The sequence below is a fragment of the Mobula birostris genome, chromosome 16 (assembly GCF_030028105.1).
Source record: "Mobula birostris isolate sMobBir1 chromosome 16, sMobBir1.hap1, whole genome shotgun sequence".
NCBI classification, from domain to species: domain Eukaryota; kingdom Metazoa; phylum Chordata; class Chondrichthyes; order Myliobatiformes; family Myliobatidae; genus Mobula; species Mobula birostris.
In genome coordinates this window covers 75,251,144-75,269,543 of record NC_092385.1, presented here as the reverse complement: position 1 = coordinate 75,269,543, position 18,400 = coordinate 75,251,144, and the positions used below count along the sequence as shown (strand labels likewise).

The 18,400-nt window shown below is 37.7% G+C and overlaps 1 protein-coding gene across 10 annotated transcripts in view; it reads left to right on the top strand.

Moving 5' to 3' along the window:
• setd5 (SET domain containing 5) overlaps window positions 1-18,400 on the top strand; it is a 184,772-nt gene that overhangs the window by 143,040 nt on the left and 23,332 nt on the right. For 9 of the 10 annotated variants that reach the window (XM_072280857.1, XM_072280856.1, XM_072280863.1 and 6 more), the window contains 2 exons: window positions 11,131-11,187; window positions 17,454-18,002. In XM_072280857.1, the coding sequence (XP_072136958.1) occupies window positions 11,131-11,187; window positions 17,454-18,002 (606 nt within the window). The remainder of the gene's footprint in view (window positions 1-11,130; window positions 11,188-17,453; window positions 18,003-18,400) is intronic. The other variant, XM_072280861.1, reaches the window with a different exon arrangement.

Here is an 18,400-nt window from a genome sequence, read left to right as displayed (position 1 = left end):
TTCTCAATGAATAAAACTGTTCCAAAAGTGGTTTTTTGTTTTAAAAAAATTGTTTTAATTTGGATACGAATGGGCTAAATTTTATGCCAACTGACCAAAAGTACACTGCACTGATTCATTATGATACCAGCAGTATTTGCCTCTTCACAGTCTAAATGCATGTGATGTTGAGATTTTATCAGCAGCAGCATTGGACAGTAGATTTCATACTACTTGTTAATTTCCTGATGTGTTTACATAAGTTGTTAAGCCTTTAAAAATAGGTCTGTAAATATAGGCTTCAGACAAATCAGGGAATGATCATCTCATTTTGTGCTCTATTTTGTAAACTTTTAAAAATAACTGATATATTTCAAATATGCATCCTTCAGAATTCTGGTGGCCATGTTTCATCTTTCAGAATTCAGTTTTGTCAGGTAATACTGAACAAGTGATATAATTTCCAGGCCCCATTTTTACTGTTATTTTAAAAATGTTGATATTTGATATAACCTATAGATATAACCGGGGAGGACATACCATTTTTGTATGTAATTGAAATAGTTCTTCCCAGTGGTTATGATGGAAAGCTATTATCCTACATAACAGCAATCTCGGTCTTAAAACAATAATAGAAGTAGATGCCTTTATCAACAGTATGCTTTATAGAAATAATAATTTGGATAAATCTGATTAAAGTTACAAATTCATTTTTTGCAAATTTGTTTAAAAGTTGAATTTAATCTGTTCCTTTTCATTGATTATACAAAATAGTATTAAGTGGAACTGTAGATGTGGCACTCTTGAACCTATCCTGCATTTAAGTAGCAAAAAAAACTGTGAGCATTTGCATTTATCTCTCATAATACGATATTTTTTCATTGCTTATACAAAACAGCTTACTAATCAGTCTACACAAGAGTTTCTGCAGATGCTAGAAATCTAGAACAACACAGACAAAATGCTAAAAATGCATTTTTGTGTGTTACTAATCAGTCTGCTAATCTGTAGCTGAGACACTGCAGTTTTAAGGAGGCTTTGATAGAGTTAGGGTGGAATTGGATGATTGCAGTCTGCTCTGTTGTCATGGAAACATTGCCAATAGTATAAAGAAGTAATTAAAATAAGAGAATGGGAGAAAATCATGATTTTTTTTCCACTGTACATTGTCTTATCATGAAAATATAACTATTATAAAAATATAACCATTGGAACAGTTTTATAACACTATAATATGAACAAGAATGTCCAAGAAGTGTTTAAAGTGCAAGGCAACATAAAGTGTACTTCTCAAAGCTTCTTTTAATATACTGTAGTAAAGCTTTTAGTAGTTTTATATTTGTACATAAATTTGCAGTCACATAATAAATAAAAAGCAGGAATCTTTTCCCTCTTCACTTGGTGAATAGTTGGCTCAAACCAATCCCACTCCAAACTGTCAGTGTTTCTGAAAATGTATGGGGTTTAAAAAAAGGTAATGTCGAAACCTGTTGAGATTTTCTGTAACATGTTTCAAGGTCTTTCTCTAACAAGAAACTATAGCTGCTAATCCAAAACTATAACTGCTAATCCAATAGAGTCATCTATTCAACACCTGACATTTTCTCTACTACTTTCCCACTAACGATAAATACTAATTTGTTGCGTGCAAGAGAGGAGGTGCTCAAAAAGCTGCAAGACCTAAAAGTACATAAGTGACCGTGCAATTTCCAACTTCGCATTTCATTTACTACTTTCTTGTCCATTCTCCTAAGTCCTTCTGCATCTTACCTGTTTCCTCAACTCTACCTGTCCCTCTGCCAATCTTGGTATCATAGAAACATAGAAAACATACAGCACAATACAGGCCCTTCGTCCCACAAAGCTGTGCTGAATATGGCCCTACCTTAGAACTACCCAGGCTTTACCCATAGCTCTCTATTTTTCTGAGCTCCATGTAGCCATCCAGGAGTCTCTTAAAAGACCCTATCATTTCCACCTTCGCCACGGCCACCGGCAGCCCATTCCACTCACCACTCTCTGCGTAAAAAAAACTTAGCAACAAAGCCGTCTATTCCGTCATCTATGTCATTTATATACAGCATAAAAAAGAAGTGGTCCCAACACCAACCCCTGCAGAACACCACTAGTCACTGGCAGCCAACCAGAACAGGATTTCTTTATTCCCACTCGCTGCCTTCTACCAGTCAGCCAATGCTGAACCGTGTTAGTAACTTTTCTGTGATACCATGGGCTCTTAAGTTGGTAAGTAGCCTTGTCAAACATCTACTGCACCCTAACCATGGACTTTTTAACTCTCCTCCCATCCGGTAGGCGCTACAGGAGCCTCCGCTCCCGCACCAGCAGGCACAGGAAGAGCTTCTTCCCTGAGGCTGTGACCCTGCTGAACCGCACATCACAGTGCTAAGCAATATTGCACCCATATTGTACTGTCTCAGTACTTTTATATTTGTGTGCTATAGCACTTTTTATTCACAGTTATTTTGTAAATAGCACTATTCTTTGCATTTCTGGTCGGATGCTAAATACATTTCATTGGCTTTGTATCTGTACACAGCACAATGACAATAAAGTTGATAAAGTTTATCTAACCTACTATAAATTCCTCAAAGAATTCCAACAGATTCGTCAGGCAGGATTTTCCCTGAAGGAAACCATGCTGACTTTGTCCTATCTTTTCCTGTGTCACCAAGTATTCCATCACCTCATCCTTAATAATTCATTCTAACATCTTCCCAACCACTGGGGTCAGGCTAACTGGTCTATAATTTCCTTTCTGCTGTCTTCCTCCTTTCTTAAAGAGTGGGGTGACATTTGTAATTTTCCAGTTCTCTGGCAGCATGCCAGAGTCCAGTGATTTTTGAAAGATCATTTCTAATGCCACCACATTCTCTAACGCTACCTCTTTCAAAACCCTAGGGTGCAGTTCATTTGGTCTGGGTGACTTGTGCACCTTTAGGTCTTTAAGCATTTTGAGCACCTTCTCTCTTGTAACAGTAACTGCACCCACTTCACTTCCTTCACACACTACAATATCAGGTAAGCTGCCAGTGTCCTCCACAGTGAAGACTGATGGAAAATACTTATTTAGTTCATCAGCCATCTCCTTGTCTCCCGTTATTATTTCTCCAGCCTCATTTTCTAGTGGTCCGATATCCACTCTCATTTCTTTTATTTTTAATATACTTGAATAAACCTTTACTATCCATTTTGATATTATTTGCTAGCTTGCTTTCATATTTCATCTTTTCCCTTCTAATGATTTTTTTAGTTGCTCTCAGGTTTTTAAAAACTTCCCAATCCTTTATCTTCCCACTAATTTTTGCTTTGTTGTGTGCCCTTTCTTTTGCTTTTACAATGGCTTTGGCTTCCCTTGTCAGCCATGATTGTACTATTTTACCATTTGAGTATTTCTTCAGTTTTGGAATGCATGTGTCCTGCACCTTCCTCGTTTTTCCCAGAAATACATGCCATTGCTGCTCTGCTGACATCCCTGCCAGCAGTTCCTACCAACTTACTTTGGCCAACTCCTCTCTCATACTACTGTAATGTCCCTTACTCCACTGAATTACTGCTACATCAGACTTTACTTTTTCCCTATTAAATTTCAAGTTGAATTCAATCATATTGTGATCATTGGTTCCCAAAGGTTCTTTTACCTTAAACTCCCTCATCACCTCCGGTTACATAACACGCAATCCAGTATAGCTGATCCCCTAGTAGGCTCAATGACAAACTGCTCTAAAAATCTATCTCTTCGGCATTCAACAAACCCACTCTCTTGCGATCCATTACCAACCTAATTTTCCCAATCAACCTGCATGTTAAAATTTCTCTTGTCTACCATAACATTGCCCTTTTGACTCATTTTTCCTATTTCCTGTTGTAACCTGTGGTCCACCTCCCAGCCACTGTTGGGAGGCCTGTATATAACTGCCATCAACTTCCTTTTACCCTTGCAGTTTCTTAACTCAACCCTCAAGGACTCAACATCTTCTGATCCTATGTCACATCTTTCTACTGATTTGATGCCGTTATTTACCAGTAGAGCCACACCACCCCCCTGCCTACCTTCCTGTCGCTCCGAAATAATGTCTAACCTTGGACATTCAGCTCTGAGCTGCAACCATCCTTCAGCCACGATTCAGTGATGACCACAACATCACACCTGGCAACCTGTTATCTTGCAACAAGATCATCACCTTATTTCTTATACTACGCACTTTTAGATACAACACCTGGAGTACCATATTTGCTATCCTGTCTGATTCTGCATCCCTAATGATTTGATACTCAGCCTGTTGGTTGCAACTAGGTCCCATCATCTGCCTGCCCTTCCTGACAGTGTGACTGCATGCTACCTTTACTTTTTTACCATCTGTCCTATCCTGATTCCCTTCACTCCAGTTCCCACCATCCTGCCGAATTAGTTTAAACCCTCCCCACCAGCTCTAACAGACCTGCCTGCGAGAATATTGGTCCCCCTCGGGTTCAGGTGCAAATGGAATAAGAACAGTGGCACTCTTAAAACCTCCTTGCACTTAAGTAGCAAAAGCTGTGTGTTGTGAATATTACCATTTATCTCTCTCATTATGATATTGCTAACTAAGTTGTATGTTATTACTTTCTACTGTCTTTATTATTCTTTTGCTTCACACAACCTGATTTTTGCAGACATACAAGAAATGAAAATTGAAGATGCTTGCAAGTCAGTTGACAAACCATGTTTGCTGATTTAGTTATCTAACCTTTAAATTTTCTCCCCATTTTTCTGCCAAACTTCTGCCTTTCCTAATTTTAGGAGGGGCACAAAGAGATCTGGTTGACTGATTAGTTTACTTCAATATTTCCATTTGAAACGGACTTTATTTGGTGCCTTCCTGGTTGATAGCCGAAGATATGGGATGTGCATGCAATTTTAGAGGTGTGAGTCCACATTATCATCTTTGCTGTTCCTTCAAATCACAAGATGATCTAGTGATGAATTGAAAGATCTTTCAGTTTGGTACATATGTTGATTCAATCAGCTTATGATTTGGATATCTAAAAGTTTATGAACAATGCTCTCTCTTTACATTCTTTTAAGTCATTTTTGGCACACTACAAACTATTTTGTATCTTTCTACTAGAACTGTTTTGGTATTGTTTGCATTTTCTAAAACTATCCTAAAAATGCTTTCTGTAAAAATTAACTGGAAATTTTATGTACAATATATTGCTAAATTTTGCTTTGATCCTTAAGGGAACGTCAAAGGTGTTGGTTTATTATTGTCACATGCAACGATCAGCTTACTTTGCATACTTTTCATACAGATCAAATAATTACACAGTGCATTGAGTAAAACAAGGTAAACGATAACAATGCAGCAAAAAGTATAAAGGCCTACAGAGAAAGTGCAGTGCAGGTGAACAATAAATTGTAAGATCATAATGAGGTAGATTGTGAGGTCAAGAGTCCATCTTTTTGAATAAAAGATCTGCTCAAGAGTCTCATAACAGCAGGATAGAACCTGTCTTTGAGTTTGGTGGCACATGTTTGTATCTTCTACCTGATGGAAAAGGAGAAAAGAGAGACTGCCCGATGTCGGTGTATCTTTGGTTATGCTGACTGCTTTACTGTGGCAGTAAAAAGTGTAAGCAGAGTAGATACAGGGAAGCCTGTGATGTGCTGAGCTGTATCCACAACTGTCTGCAATCATTTGTGGTCATGTACAGAGCAGACTGTAGTGTATCAAGACAGAACAGCAAATACTTTGCAAAACAGACCAAAAAACCTGGCATTAAATGTTATTTCCTGATGTCGAGGGCTGGGAACTGTGGACAAACAAATTCTGATTTCATATCCTTCATAGCATCTTCCAGTTTATGTCACTGATTGAAGTTTGAGAGCTGATCCCAACCTATCCTGTTGAGCTTGAAATAGACAGTTAATCCATTTTCTCCCTTTCATCTCTTGAAGTTATAGATCCCTTACTGAACTATGTTTTTATTTATGCCTGGAGCCTGTTATTTATAACCTGACAGTAGTAGGTTTTCCAGCAAAATATTATCTTTTTTTCCCAGCTCCGCAACAACACAATATTTCCAGAGATTATCACTAATAGCAATCACAAAAGGGACTAGGAGACTTTCGCGTCAAACTGGACTCAGTATAACTAAGCTGTACTCTGAATTAGCCCATTGAAAGCTACAATGAGACTTTTTTTCCAAACACTTTCAAGTTGGGATTCCTTGCTCTCACTGGGATGAACACTGTTAGTGCACGAAGTCCTACCGTTAAGCTGGTCCCAGTTTGTTTATTGGATCACCAATTAAGTAGAACAGTTCTGCTCAGCGAGAGATAAGCAGCAAGATTCCCCACTTTTTGTAACTATACAATAAGCCATGAAACCAGCAACAACACAGTATTTCCAGAGATTTCCAGTATTTCCAGAATACCATATGATTTCATACAGACATAACCACTGGATTGAATGGAAGTGTACCACAGAAATCACTGTATTAATGACATCAAATTTATTTTGAAATCTAAAACAACATATGACAGATTGTGGAAATGAGATAAAACAGAACATTCTACGAATTTTTCAACAGATTAGATAGCATCTATAGAATGAAAGAGTTGTGTTTTGAGTTATTGAAATATTTAGTGCACTGAGTATTTTTGTTTTAATGCAGAATTGTTGTAGTGAAAGATACTGTTTATGTACTCTTAGTAGTTAGATCCAGTTGTGTAAAATTTCATTCAGTGCTACTGACCACCCACATGCCTCAATCTTATTAGATACAGTGGCATGCAAAAGTTTGGGCACCCCTGGTCAAAATTTCTGTTACTGTGAATAGCTAAGCGAGTAAAAGATGACCTGATTTCCAAAATGCATAAAGTTAAAGATGACACATTTCTTTAATATTTTAAGCAAGATTACTTTTTTTATTTCCATCTTTTACAGTTTCAAAATAACAAAAAAGGAAAAGGGCCCGAAGCAAAGGTTTGTGCACCCTGCATGGTCAGTACTTAGTAACACCCCCTTTGGCAAATATCACAGCTTGTAAACGCTTTCTGTAGCCAGCTAAGAGTCTTTCAGTTCTTGTTCGGGAGATTTTCGCCCATTCTTCCTTGCAAAAGGCTTCTAGTTCTGTGAGATTCTTGGGCCGTCTTGCATGCACTGCTCTTTTGAGGTCTATCCACAGTTTTTCAATGATGTTTAGGTTGGGGGACTGTGAGGGCCATGGCAAAACCTTTCGCTTGCGCCTCTTGAGATAGTCCATTGTGGATTTTGAGGTGTGTTCAGGATCATTATCCAGTTGTAGAAGCCATCCTCTTTTCATCTTCAGCTTTTTTTACAGATGGTGTGATGTTTGCTTCTAGAATTTGCTGGTATTTAATTGAATTCATTCTTCCCTCTACCAGTGAAATGTTCCCCGTGCCACTGGCTGCAACACAAGCCCAAAGCATGATCGATCCACCCCCGTGCTTAACAGTTGGAGAGGTGTTCTTTTCATGAAGTTCTGCACCCTTTTTTCCTCCAAACATACCTTTGCTCATTGCGGCCAAAAAGTTCTATTTTAACTTCATCAGTCCACTGGACTTGTTTCCAAAATGCATCAGGCTTGTTTAGATGTTCCTTTGCAAACTTCTGACACTGAATTTTATGGTGAGGACGCAGGAAAGGTTTTCTTCTGATGACTCTTCCATAAAGGTCATATTTGTGCAGGTGTCGCTGCATAGTAGAACAGTGCACCACCACTCTAGAGTCTGCTAAATCTTCCTGAAGGTCTTTTACAGTCAAACGGGGGTTTTGATTTGCCTTTCTAGCAATCCTACGAGCTTTACTCTTGGAAAGTTTTCTTGGTCTTCCAGACCTCAACTTGATCTCTACCGTTCCTGTTAACTGCCATTTCTTAATTACATTGCGAACTGAGGAAATGGCTACCTGAAAATGCTTTGCTATTTTCTTATAGCCTTCTCCTGCTTTGTGGGCATCATTTATTTTAATTTTCAGGGCTAGGCAGCTGCATAGAGGAGCCCATGGCTGCTGATTGTTGGGACAAGGTTTGAGGAGTCAGGGTATTTATAAAGCTTTGAAATTTGCATAACCTGGCCTTTCCTAACGATGATTGTGAGCAAACCATAGCCCTAACCAGCTGATTAAGGTCTGAGACCTTGGTAAAAGTTATCTGAGAGCTCAAATCTCTTGGGGTGCCCAAACTTTTGCATGGAGCTCCTTTCATTTTTTTTTCCACTCTAAAAGTGGACAAAACAAAAATAATACACTAATCTTGCTTAAAATGTTGAAAAGAATGTTTCATCTTTAACATTATGACTTTTGGAGATCAGTTCATCTTCTACTCACTTAACTATCACAGTAACAGAAATTTTAACCGTGGCGCCCAAACTTTTGCATGCCACTGTACGTGAAAAAAATTGCCTCAATTATGATCCTAATTGATACTTGAGAAATGTGGACAAAGGTGTTTTTTAAAGTATTCCATTCTTAATTTTTGGGACAGTTGCAGCCTTGTTAACACTAATCTGAAGGATCTACTGTATTCATTAACTAATGTCTTCATTACATAATGTTCTCTTTTTAAACAGCTTGTGAAGAGAGGAGGAACTGCAAGTTGATGTACTCCCTTTTGTAGGAATTCTAAAGCAAAGCTAATGTGTTTATTTCTCCACTAATGGTTTGTTATTTCTCTCCAGTCAAACTTGCCCATTTGTGTTGAAGTGGTGACTGGCAAGAATCATCTGGAATAATTTTCCTTTGGCTCCTGACTTCGGATAGGATAGTTGCATCTTCCAATTAACCAATAATATTTTCATGATCATACATGCAAATGTATGCTATATTTGGCCATGATATATTAAGTAGTATTTATTTCTGAAGTAAGTCCTTACTTTTTGCTGATGCTTAGGTATTAAAAATTACCCCTTGCGATGTGTGCTCTTAGTATTTCATAAGGGCAAAGCACAATATGTTTAGTTCACCCTATATTTTTACAACATGAAGGTTTATGGGCCAATTTAATTTGTATTATTATTTACATCAGTCTTTTAAAATACTATTTTGTAAGTGTTTTAGATCATAATAGAAATAAAACCTAAATAACCTACTGAGCTATGTTTTGTATGTATATGTTGGTGTTTATGTTGAATTGTGCCATCACCCTCTTTGTTCTGCAGGTTACCTGTGGAAAAAACTGAAACAAAATGTTCAGATCTGAGGTATACTGACAGAATAGAGTTCAGTTTCTGCCAGACTTTTAGAGTGGTGAACTGATTAAGTTCCTTGAGGAAAAAATATAATCTTCCCCTTCATCCAAAACTATTTCAAGTTTACTATGAGTAAAGATCAAGGGAAATATTATTTTCCTGAGCTCCATCTCCTTAAATGCATTGCCTCGGAGGTTATCTAGATACTGATATTTTGTAGCTGTTGTCTTCGCAATATTGCTCTTTCAATTTCATATGTTACTAATTTATTGCCTCTACGAATATTATGAATATCAATCTGAACTAGTAGTGGATGAATGAAGAATATGTTGATGAGCCTGGAGAATATTTAAGATTATATTGAAAATGCATTCCAGTGTGAGTTAACCCTATCATATTGCTGATAACTATAAAGAACTGTTATTGATAACCTTAATACATGATATTTCACAGAATCATTTTAATTGCCATAGTTTCAAGACCGAGGAGCATTTTGGAACTGGTTTCCTGAGAGAAATTCTTGACAGCCTGAGAACATAAGGCTTTAATCTTGCAATTGTGCACATCCGGCTTCTGACATGCTTGCCACAACGGACTCTATGGAGTCTAAACATTGACATGTTGCCCTTTTTAATCTTCTAATGCTTCTTCATAGATTAAGAAACATTTCAGATTTATTTTGCATTGTCATTTTATTTTAATAAACCCTAACATTAAGCCACAGGTTATTGTTTTATTCTTGTTGTGCTTTGGTTTACAAACAAACAGTGGGGAAAAAAGGATCTTTGATTATGAACGTAAAGGGATAAAGGTGAATTGGCACCTTCCTATAGTAACCCATTGAACAGGACAGATCTGGCAGAGATTGTCAATATTGGTTTAGTTTTCTATGCGGGCTGTGTTTCACTGTTCTATGTTGCGGTTTTTGCTAATTGCAGCACAGTTGCGTAACACTTTTCAGGGCCAGTGATCGGGCTTCAATTCACACTGCTGTCTAAGGAGTTTGTGTGTTCTCCCTGTGACTGTGTGAGTTTCCTCTGGGTGCTCCAGTCTCCTCCCACATTCCAAAGACTTATGAATTAGAGTTAGTAAGTTGTGGGCATGCTGTTTTGGCACCAGAAGCATTGCAACGCTTGGGTACCCCCAGCGCGTCTCGGACTATATTGGTGTTGATGCAAATGACGCATTTCACTGTATGGTTCATGTTTCGATGTGCTTGTGACAAATAAAGCTAATTTTTTTCTTCGAATTACTCTTAATTTGGGGGGTTTTATTTTTCAGTGTCAAATTTCATCTTTGACATCCATTGTTTTTATGTTTGATGCTCTGTTACTCAGCTCTTACACTTTTATAGCATAGTAGCAAGTCGCTGTTTTCACGCCTTATCTAGAAGGCCCTGGATCTGTCAAATATCGTGTGATATTGCATAGAGGGCAGAGCAAAGCATTCCAGTTTTTTAATGCCAGTCCAATTTTTTGTAATTTTGGTTTATTTATGTAGCTTTTAGTAAATGTTTCATTTTTGGTCTGGCTCCTCAAATTAAGGGAGGTTCAACTAAGTGAAACTGATCTTTGTTTCCTCTATTTGATCTTTTTTTCCTCTATTTACAAGGGTTGAGGGTTCTTTTGTAGATTTATATCAATGTTATTAAAACAACACTTATTGAACCAGCTTCTTAATTACAAAATGGTTTTGTTTCAATAAATTAACCCTGTTTTAGAATATTATCAGGTTGCATTTTGACATTGTGTATTTACAACCAGTCTTATCTTTGATTGCAAGTTGCCAGTTAGTTGTCTTTGAGTTAAAACATATTCTCTATCTTGAGTTTGTTTGTAACTAAATCAGATTTACAATAAATGACTGTGGCTTTCTCTTGCTTTTGCTTACTCAACTTGTGAGTAGTGTTCTAATAACATGCTTTTCCCTTCTCTTAGAACATTTCCTCTCCTGAGAGTTCCCCAGTGCATAGGCCTGAGCCGTTTTCACCAGAGGTAGTTATCCTAGTATCTCACTTAGACTAGAAAGGCTGAAATAAGCCCCTGCAGCATCTCTTCTCACCCCCTCTCTCTCTTAGTTGGTGATCCAACATATTCTTTTTACAGCATGATTCTTGTATTTATTCATCTGGTTGAATTTGTATATGTCTAGCTTAAGTCACTGATTTTTCCAGAAGAGTGATATGGGGTAAGAATAAAATAGTAATGATAACTGGAAAGGAGAAAAAGAGAGAGAGAGGGGGAGAAAGAGAGAGGCAGTGAATGGAGCCCGGGATCTGTCTGTGTATCTGAGACAGCAAAGCATTAAATGGAACACATCCAGTGGAACTTGGAACTCCAAAGCATTTAATGCTGACTGGCAAAATTAATATTATTTGACTTATTTTCATGTTTGCTAACTGTTGTGTCAATTCATTAATTTGGCTGATCTTGCGTTTAAACTGGAGCACGTTAACACACATCAATTCTTTGTGAGTGCTAATAAAGATCCATTTATGGTGTGATTCAGTTTCTTTAAATCAAGGGTTATGAACGGTTCCAGCAAGTCCAGCATTCATTGCCCACCCTTTTTGCTCACTTGCAGACTAGATCAGTTTAGAAAGTAACTTCTCGGACTAAAACTGAGGATGTTGGACGTATTCATAAATTGTATCTAAGTATAACTTATAATTTTCACTTTCACTTGGGGTGATGAAACAAACTTATTTCAGTTGGGTTAAAATATCTCACCAGCTTGCATTTTACTACATTCACAATGATTTTCAATGCTGTGTGTCTGTTTAGTCAACATAACAAAATAACTATAATCTATCACTTACTACTCAGAATACATAAATACGAAAGCAATGACCTATTTTTAATTATAAGCAAAAACTTACTTACCATCCAAGCCCAAAATTACTCCTCCAGAAATGCAGGTACGCCCAAAGGCTACTGTGGTTCTTGAATATCTGAGAAATGGAATTGTCTCAGTTTTACAAACTAACATGGAAAATTTGGTTGGGCAAGTCCATTAAATCAATACTCTATAGTAGGAGTTCCCAACCTGTGGTCCACTGACCCCCTTGCTTAATGGTATTGGTCTGTGGCATTAAAAAAAAAAGGGTTGGGAACCCCTGCATTATAGGTTGGTTCCAATTAACATACCAATGTTTACTTAAATTCTGCAGAGCTAGGGCAATCTTGTCCCACCTTCATTTGCTCCACAGTAAGTTTCCTAGTGGAAAGTGCATGTGGTATTCCCATTGTAATAGAGTTTGGCAGCACAGAACACATAGCTGTTTGGTGTTTGCTGCTGTTATCATACAGGCAGTAACTTAAATGATAACAGCTGTATGTACTGTAGAATATTCCAAGTCTGCAAATGTACATACAGAAGGAGGCAATTTGACCTATCGAATCCCTGCAACATAATCCCATCAGTCCCGTTTTTCAGTTTTAAAAAATGAAAACTGCAGATGCTAGAAATGGGAAATAAAAGTGAGTCTGGAAAGACTCAAAGAAACAGATACTGTTTCAGCTCCCAAGTCCTTCATTAGAAGATATGATGAGTGGTCCCAAACCTGAAATATTAAACTCCTCAGTGGTACTGCCTGACGTGGGTGTTTCTTGCATTTTATGTTTTTGGTCTCATTCTGCCTCTTACTTTCACTTGTAACTTCTCATATGGACAACTTTGCCTTTTGATTTTTTTCTGTACTGACACGTGCAAGGGTAGTTATCTCAGCTTTGACATATGTGAGGAAACTGCAGGATCCAGAAAAAAAGCTATACAGAGCCCGAAGTCATGAGTGAATTTTGCTCAGTGCTATTGTCCTGACTGTGGAAAAGTACTCCATATCTATTCAACAAGACTTCACTCACAGTGACATGACAACATATCAGGCTGCAATCAGTCATCTTTTGGATAGTTAATCTATATTGTTAAATCTGGAACAGAACAGACATACAGTAGAACTATGGTATTTCGAGGGCTTGTGGATTAATAAATACAGAAGCAAATTTACTAAATATCTGCTTACCTTCCAAAAAATTGGATGGTTACTGTAAAATGTTCCACTTAAGAATGATTTTATGATTTTTTAAAGGAAATCTTTCACAGTCTGGTCAGACTGTAAGTCTGCTGTTCTTGTGTGTTTAATAAATTGGATAGTTAAGCTTTGATGCACAGACAGATCCTTGGTTGTTGAGATGGGTGTTAGCTAATTAACATGCTGCTTTGTAAAGGAGAATTGGACATCAATTCTCAGCTGTCACCAATTTGAAGTGATCTTTTTGTGAGTGTGTAAAGTGTTTTGATTACGTAGCAAATCCATCTGCCTCCCTAACTTAAAATGTTAACCTTCATATTGAGGATGCATTGCATTCTGTAGACCATTCATCTTCACAGATGAGGCACAAGGAGTCTTTTAGAGAGACAATATTATGGTGATAATATATTAATTTATTAGCTTCTGCAGGTGAGTGAATTTGAACTAATATTAAAGAAGTTTCTACGATTCTGAAAACCAGAATGAAAATACATATTTTGACTAGAGGTTGAAGATGATTCAGAAATTTGATTGGCAGTTACTTTCAGAACTTGCAATTGACTTTTGTAGTGTAATTCCCTTATCCAGTCAATTAGTTTTTTTTTGTAGCTGCATCCACCTGTAAAGCCTATACAATTTCTTTTTTTGGCTCGGTATTACATGACTCCCTTGTTATGTATCTACAAGGCATACACCTTCGTAAAACGATGTTGCAAATTTTTTTGATTATTATTTCAAATTTATCTGCCCCTTCAGTAGATCACAGAACACTACAGTCTTCGCCCCACAATGTTGCACCAACCTTTTAAGCTACCTCAAGGTCAATCTAACCCTTACCTCTTGCATGGCCCTCTGTGTTTCTTTCATCCATGTGCCTATCTAAGAGTGTCTTAAATGTCCCTAATGTATCTGCCTCTAACACCACCCGTGGCAGTGTGTTCCATGCATTTATCATAGTGTAATTAAAAATACACCTTCCTCTGACACCCCCCCACCCATACTTTCCTCCAATCACATTAAAATCATGTTAGCCATTTTCACTTTGGGGAAAAAGGTACGGCTGTCCACTCTATTTCTGCCTCTTATCGTCCTTGTACAGTTCAATCTAGTTACCTCTCATGCCACTTTGCTGCAAAGAGGAAAACTCAAGCTCACTCAACCTGTCCTCATAAGATGTGCTCTCTAATCCAGGCAACATCCTGGTAAGTTTCCTTGGTACCCTCTCTAAAGCTTCTGCACCCTTCCTATAATGAGTTGACCAGAACTGAGCAGAGTTTTATAAAGCTGCAGCATTACCTTGCAGTTCTTGAACTCAATCTCCTGACTAATGAAAACCACCATATGCCGTCTTAACCACTCTATCAACTTGCATGGCAACTTTGAGGGATCTATGGATGGAGACGCCATGATTCTCCACACTGCTAAGAATCCTGCTATTCACCTTGTACTCTGCCTTCAAGGTAAATGTGAAATACTGATACAACTGCTCCAAGTTTCTCATCAAAGATTTCAATTTTACTTTTGCCTAATCTTTTTTCAAAAATGCTTTATAAGCAGATTAATTGCTCCCAACTTTGCTTATGATAGGAAAACAAGTTGTAGATGCACTGTTAGTCGGTCTTTTTCTTGGCTTTTGAGTTCAAGAATGTGAAGCAGTCAATTTTAAGTGCTAATAATTTGACTGTGGCTGATATTTGGCTTGAGACCAGAAGACCAAGTAAGACCCTGTAGAGCAAGCAGTTTGAAATCCTTGCATCCTGATTGGAGGAGTGTCAGAATGGCCAAATCCTCAGACTACCAATGTATACTCTGGCAACTGAGGCGAAATAGGCTGATGAAGACTACAATATTTTGGAAGTTTTGTTTTTATGTGTCTGAAAGTGGCCGGGGCTTTGTTTGCATAGGAAGATGATTTTGTTAAAGTATAAAAATGGATTCTCCAGAGGAAATGGTAAAGAATTTCTGTTCTTTTGAGTCCAAGTGTTTTGGCACGTATTAAATACAGGTGTATATAGTTTTAATTTTAGAACTTTTTTTCCAGTGTATGGAGGTAGCTAGTTAAGCCAAAAGGAATTCAGTTTATGTTAGGAGTTCACTTTCATCACCTTTAACTATTCAAGAGATCAGTTTAACTAAGCCTTACTTTTGATTTATTTCAGAAATAATGATAGTACAAGAATTTCTGTTCTTTCAAATACGTAGTTTCTCTAAAATAAGATTTTTTCCCGTTTCTATAATCTGTTGCCTTGATTTAAGAATACTGAGATTGTTTTAAACAGGCTTAACACATTCATTGCAGTAGATGCATAACAATTATTGTGATTACTTGTCAACAAAATTGTCGAGACTCCTTGTGCCTGAATCTGTGAAATGGACATGTATTAAAACTGCCATTATACTAACCTAATGGAGGTGACCAGAAAAGCACCAGGTTACATATTTTCTCAATAAGAAATGTACTGAGGTATTTGTTTAATTGTAGTGTTATTGTCTTTATAAGTACAGCACTGACACTAGTAAGATGCTGTACACCCACAGTTTTTTAATATTCCAGATTTTGGGAAGGCATGAAAAGATCCAAGCCTGATGATGGGAGGAGTTGGCTGATTTATTTATAATCATGCTTCTGTTAGACTTCAGACATCTAAATTTGAAGTTTCTAGATTTATTTCAGTATGGATCCAACAACAGTAAAGGGCTACAACACAGGTATCATGAGAAAAAGAAGCAGGCCAGGCGTTCCTCTGTGCACATTCCATTACTCAGTAAGATCATGGCTGAAGTGATCTTGGTCTCAAGTTTGCTCATCTGTTTTCAAGTACCTAAGACTCTGCTTTAGTCCAAAAAAAATCTGTCAGTCTCAACTTAATGCATTCAATAACTTTGCTTCCACAACTCTCCATTGGCCTCTGAGAAGAAATTCCTCTTCTCAGTGGCAACTCCCTTATTCTGAAACGATGAAACTTAATTCCAGATTTGCACCGGGAAAATTCTCAAGCTTTCTCTCATGTCAAGCCCTTCAGATTATATATTTAAAATGTATCATTGCATTTTCAGTCTGATTTGGTCATAATGTTGAAAATTTGTAATTAGTGTAGAGAATTATTGAACTGAAAATACTTCAGCTAAAAGTCTGATCATTTCAAGGCTCTCTCTCAATAGTTAGTTACATTCCAAATTTATTTTGAATTGCTGTGGTGGGCTTTGAATACGTGCCTTCAGATTGTTCATTCTGGCCAGCTTGGTAACTTAACCACTGTTATTGTTCCCCTACTGACCTCTGTCAATTCTGCTTTGAAAAGTTTGCATTTGGATAGACTATAATTTTGGTCAAGGGGAAAGGCAACAGATTTGATTATCTTTGATCCACAGAAGCAAGTCCAACATTGCCAAATATTTTGTGTACCCATTTTTCAGCGAGGGTTACGGGAGCATGCGTTACCCCTTTTTTTTTCTATTTTTCCTCAATACATTTTGAGGATGTGACTAACCAATTCAAAATGGATGCACTTCAGAGATCTTGTCAATTTTTATTTTGTTTCAAAATATAGCAAGTTATAAAGTATATTTTTCTTTAGTTCAAAGCTTCCAGCGCCAGCAATAGAGCATTAAGAATTATCATCTCAATATGTAGCAGCCAGTGCTCTGCTTACTGTTGTTTGTTAGTTCAACTGAAAATTAGATTTCACCTTGGAGGAGACTTTCTCAATCATCTTGGTATTGTCTGTGCATCTGTCCAAATTTTAAACAAAATGGAAACTAATCATTTAATGAGCAAGCACGAGGAAATCTGCAGATGCTGGCATTTAATGAGCAAGGATTTGTTTTTAAGATGCACATGGAGTAAGGGTTAGTGGAAATTAGGAATCTAATTCCTTGAGCTAAAACAAGCAGAACATTGTAAAGGTATTTTGTAGAATACTATTTAAAATTGTACCTGCATTTATGTTTGCATCTAAAATACTAGTGCCGATGTGGTAATTATCACAAATGCACTATAAATTTATCAGAAAGTTTCTTTGGGTAAAACAATTGATACATGGGGAAGGTTTGATATATATCTAAGCAGTTTATAGCTAAATAATCAAAGCAAATAAATTACTGTGCTGGTGTTTAAACAGAAGCAGATTTCAGTCAACTCTCTTATTTGAAAGTTTTTTTTGAATCCCCTCATCAGGCTCATTTGTATTTGAAGTTACTAACAAATAATTCTTCCTCCTGTCATTTCAGCCGCCTCTGAGAGCGGATAATGACCAGTCCAGGACTGGCTTCTCAGACCTTTCCCTCCAAGCTGATCCAGACACCAGTACTCTTCGGATTACAGAGGGGTCACTGTCAGACTCTGCTGCTCAACTTCCATGTTCTACTTCAACATTCCCCAGTGAATCTGAAACTGGGTTGACAGGAAAGAATAATGATGGTCCTTCATCCCTGAAAAACACAGAGCAAGCGTTCAGGACAGAGTTTAACTTGATATATGCCTGTTCGCCTTTGAACTCCAATCTCCGAGACCTCACTCCAACACACCGGCTGGAGGGCCCCTACCGAGGACTCGAGAATAGAACCAATTACATCAGTGACAGGAAATCTTCACAATCAGAGCGAGGGTTTGGTGAAGCTGTGTACATGAGCCCTTCTGGAGACTCCTGCTTTAATAGACAAAGCCAAGGATTTTTGCCTGAAACTTTGCAAGGATCCATGTCTCCTCAAACAGATCGGCAACCTTTGTATTCTGAAGGAAGTACAACACCCCAGCAAAATCCACCACAGAAAAAGAAGGCAAGTAAACAAATTCATGATATCTGAATGGAGATGTGATATCTATGTAGAAATACGATCATTTGAAAGAGCATAAGATATAGGAGCAGGAGTAGGTCATTTGGCCCATCAATTCTGCTCCGCCATTCAATCATGGGCTGATCCAATTCTTCCAGTCATCCCCACTCCCTGCCTTCTCCCCATACCCTTTAATGCCCTGGCTAATCAAGAACCTATCTATCTCTGCCTTAAATGCACCCAGTGACTTGGCCTCCGCAGCCACTCATGGCAGCAAATTCCACAGATTTACCACCCTTTGACTAAAGTGATTTCTCCGCATCTCTGTTCTAAATGGACATCCTTCAATCCTGAAGTCGTGCCCTCTAGACATGGACTTCCCTACCATGGGAAATAACTTT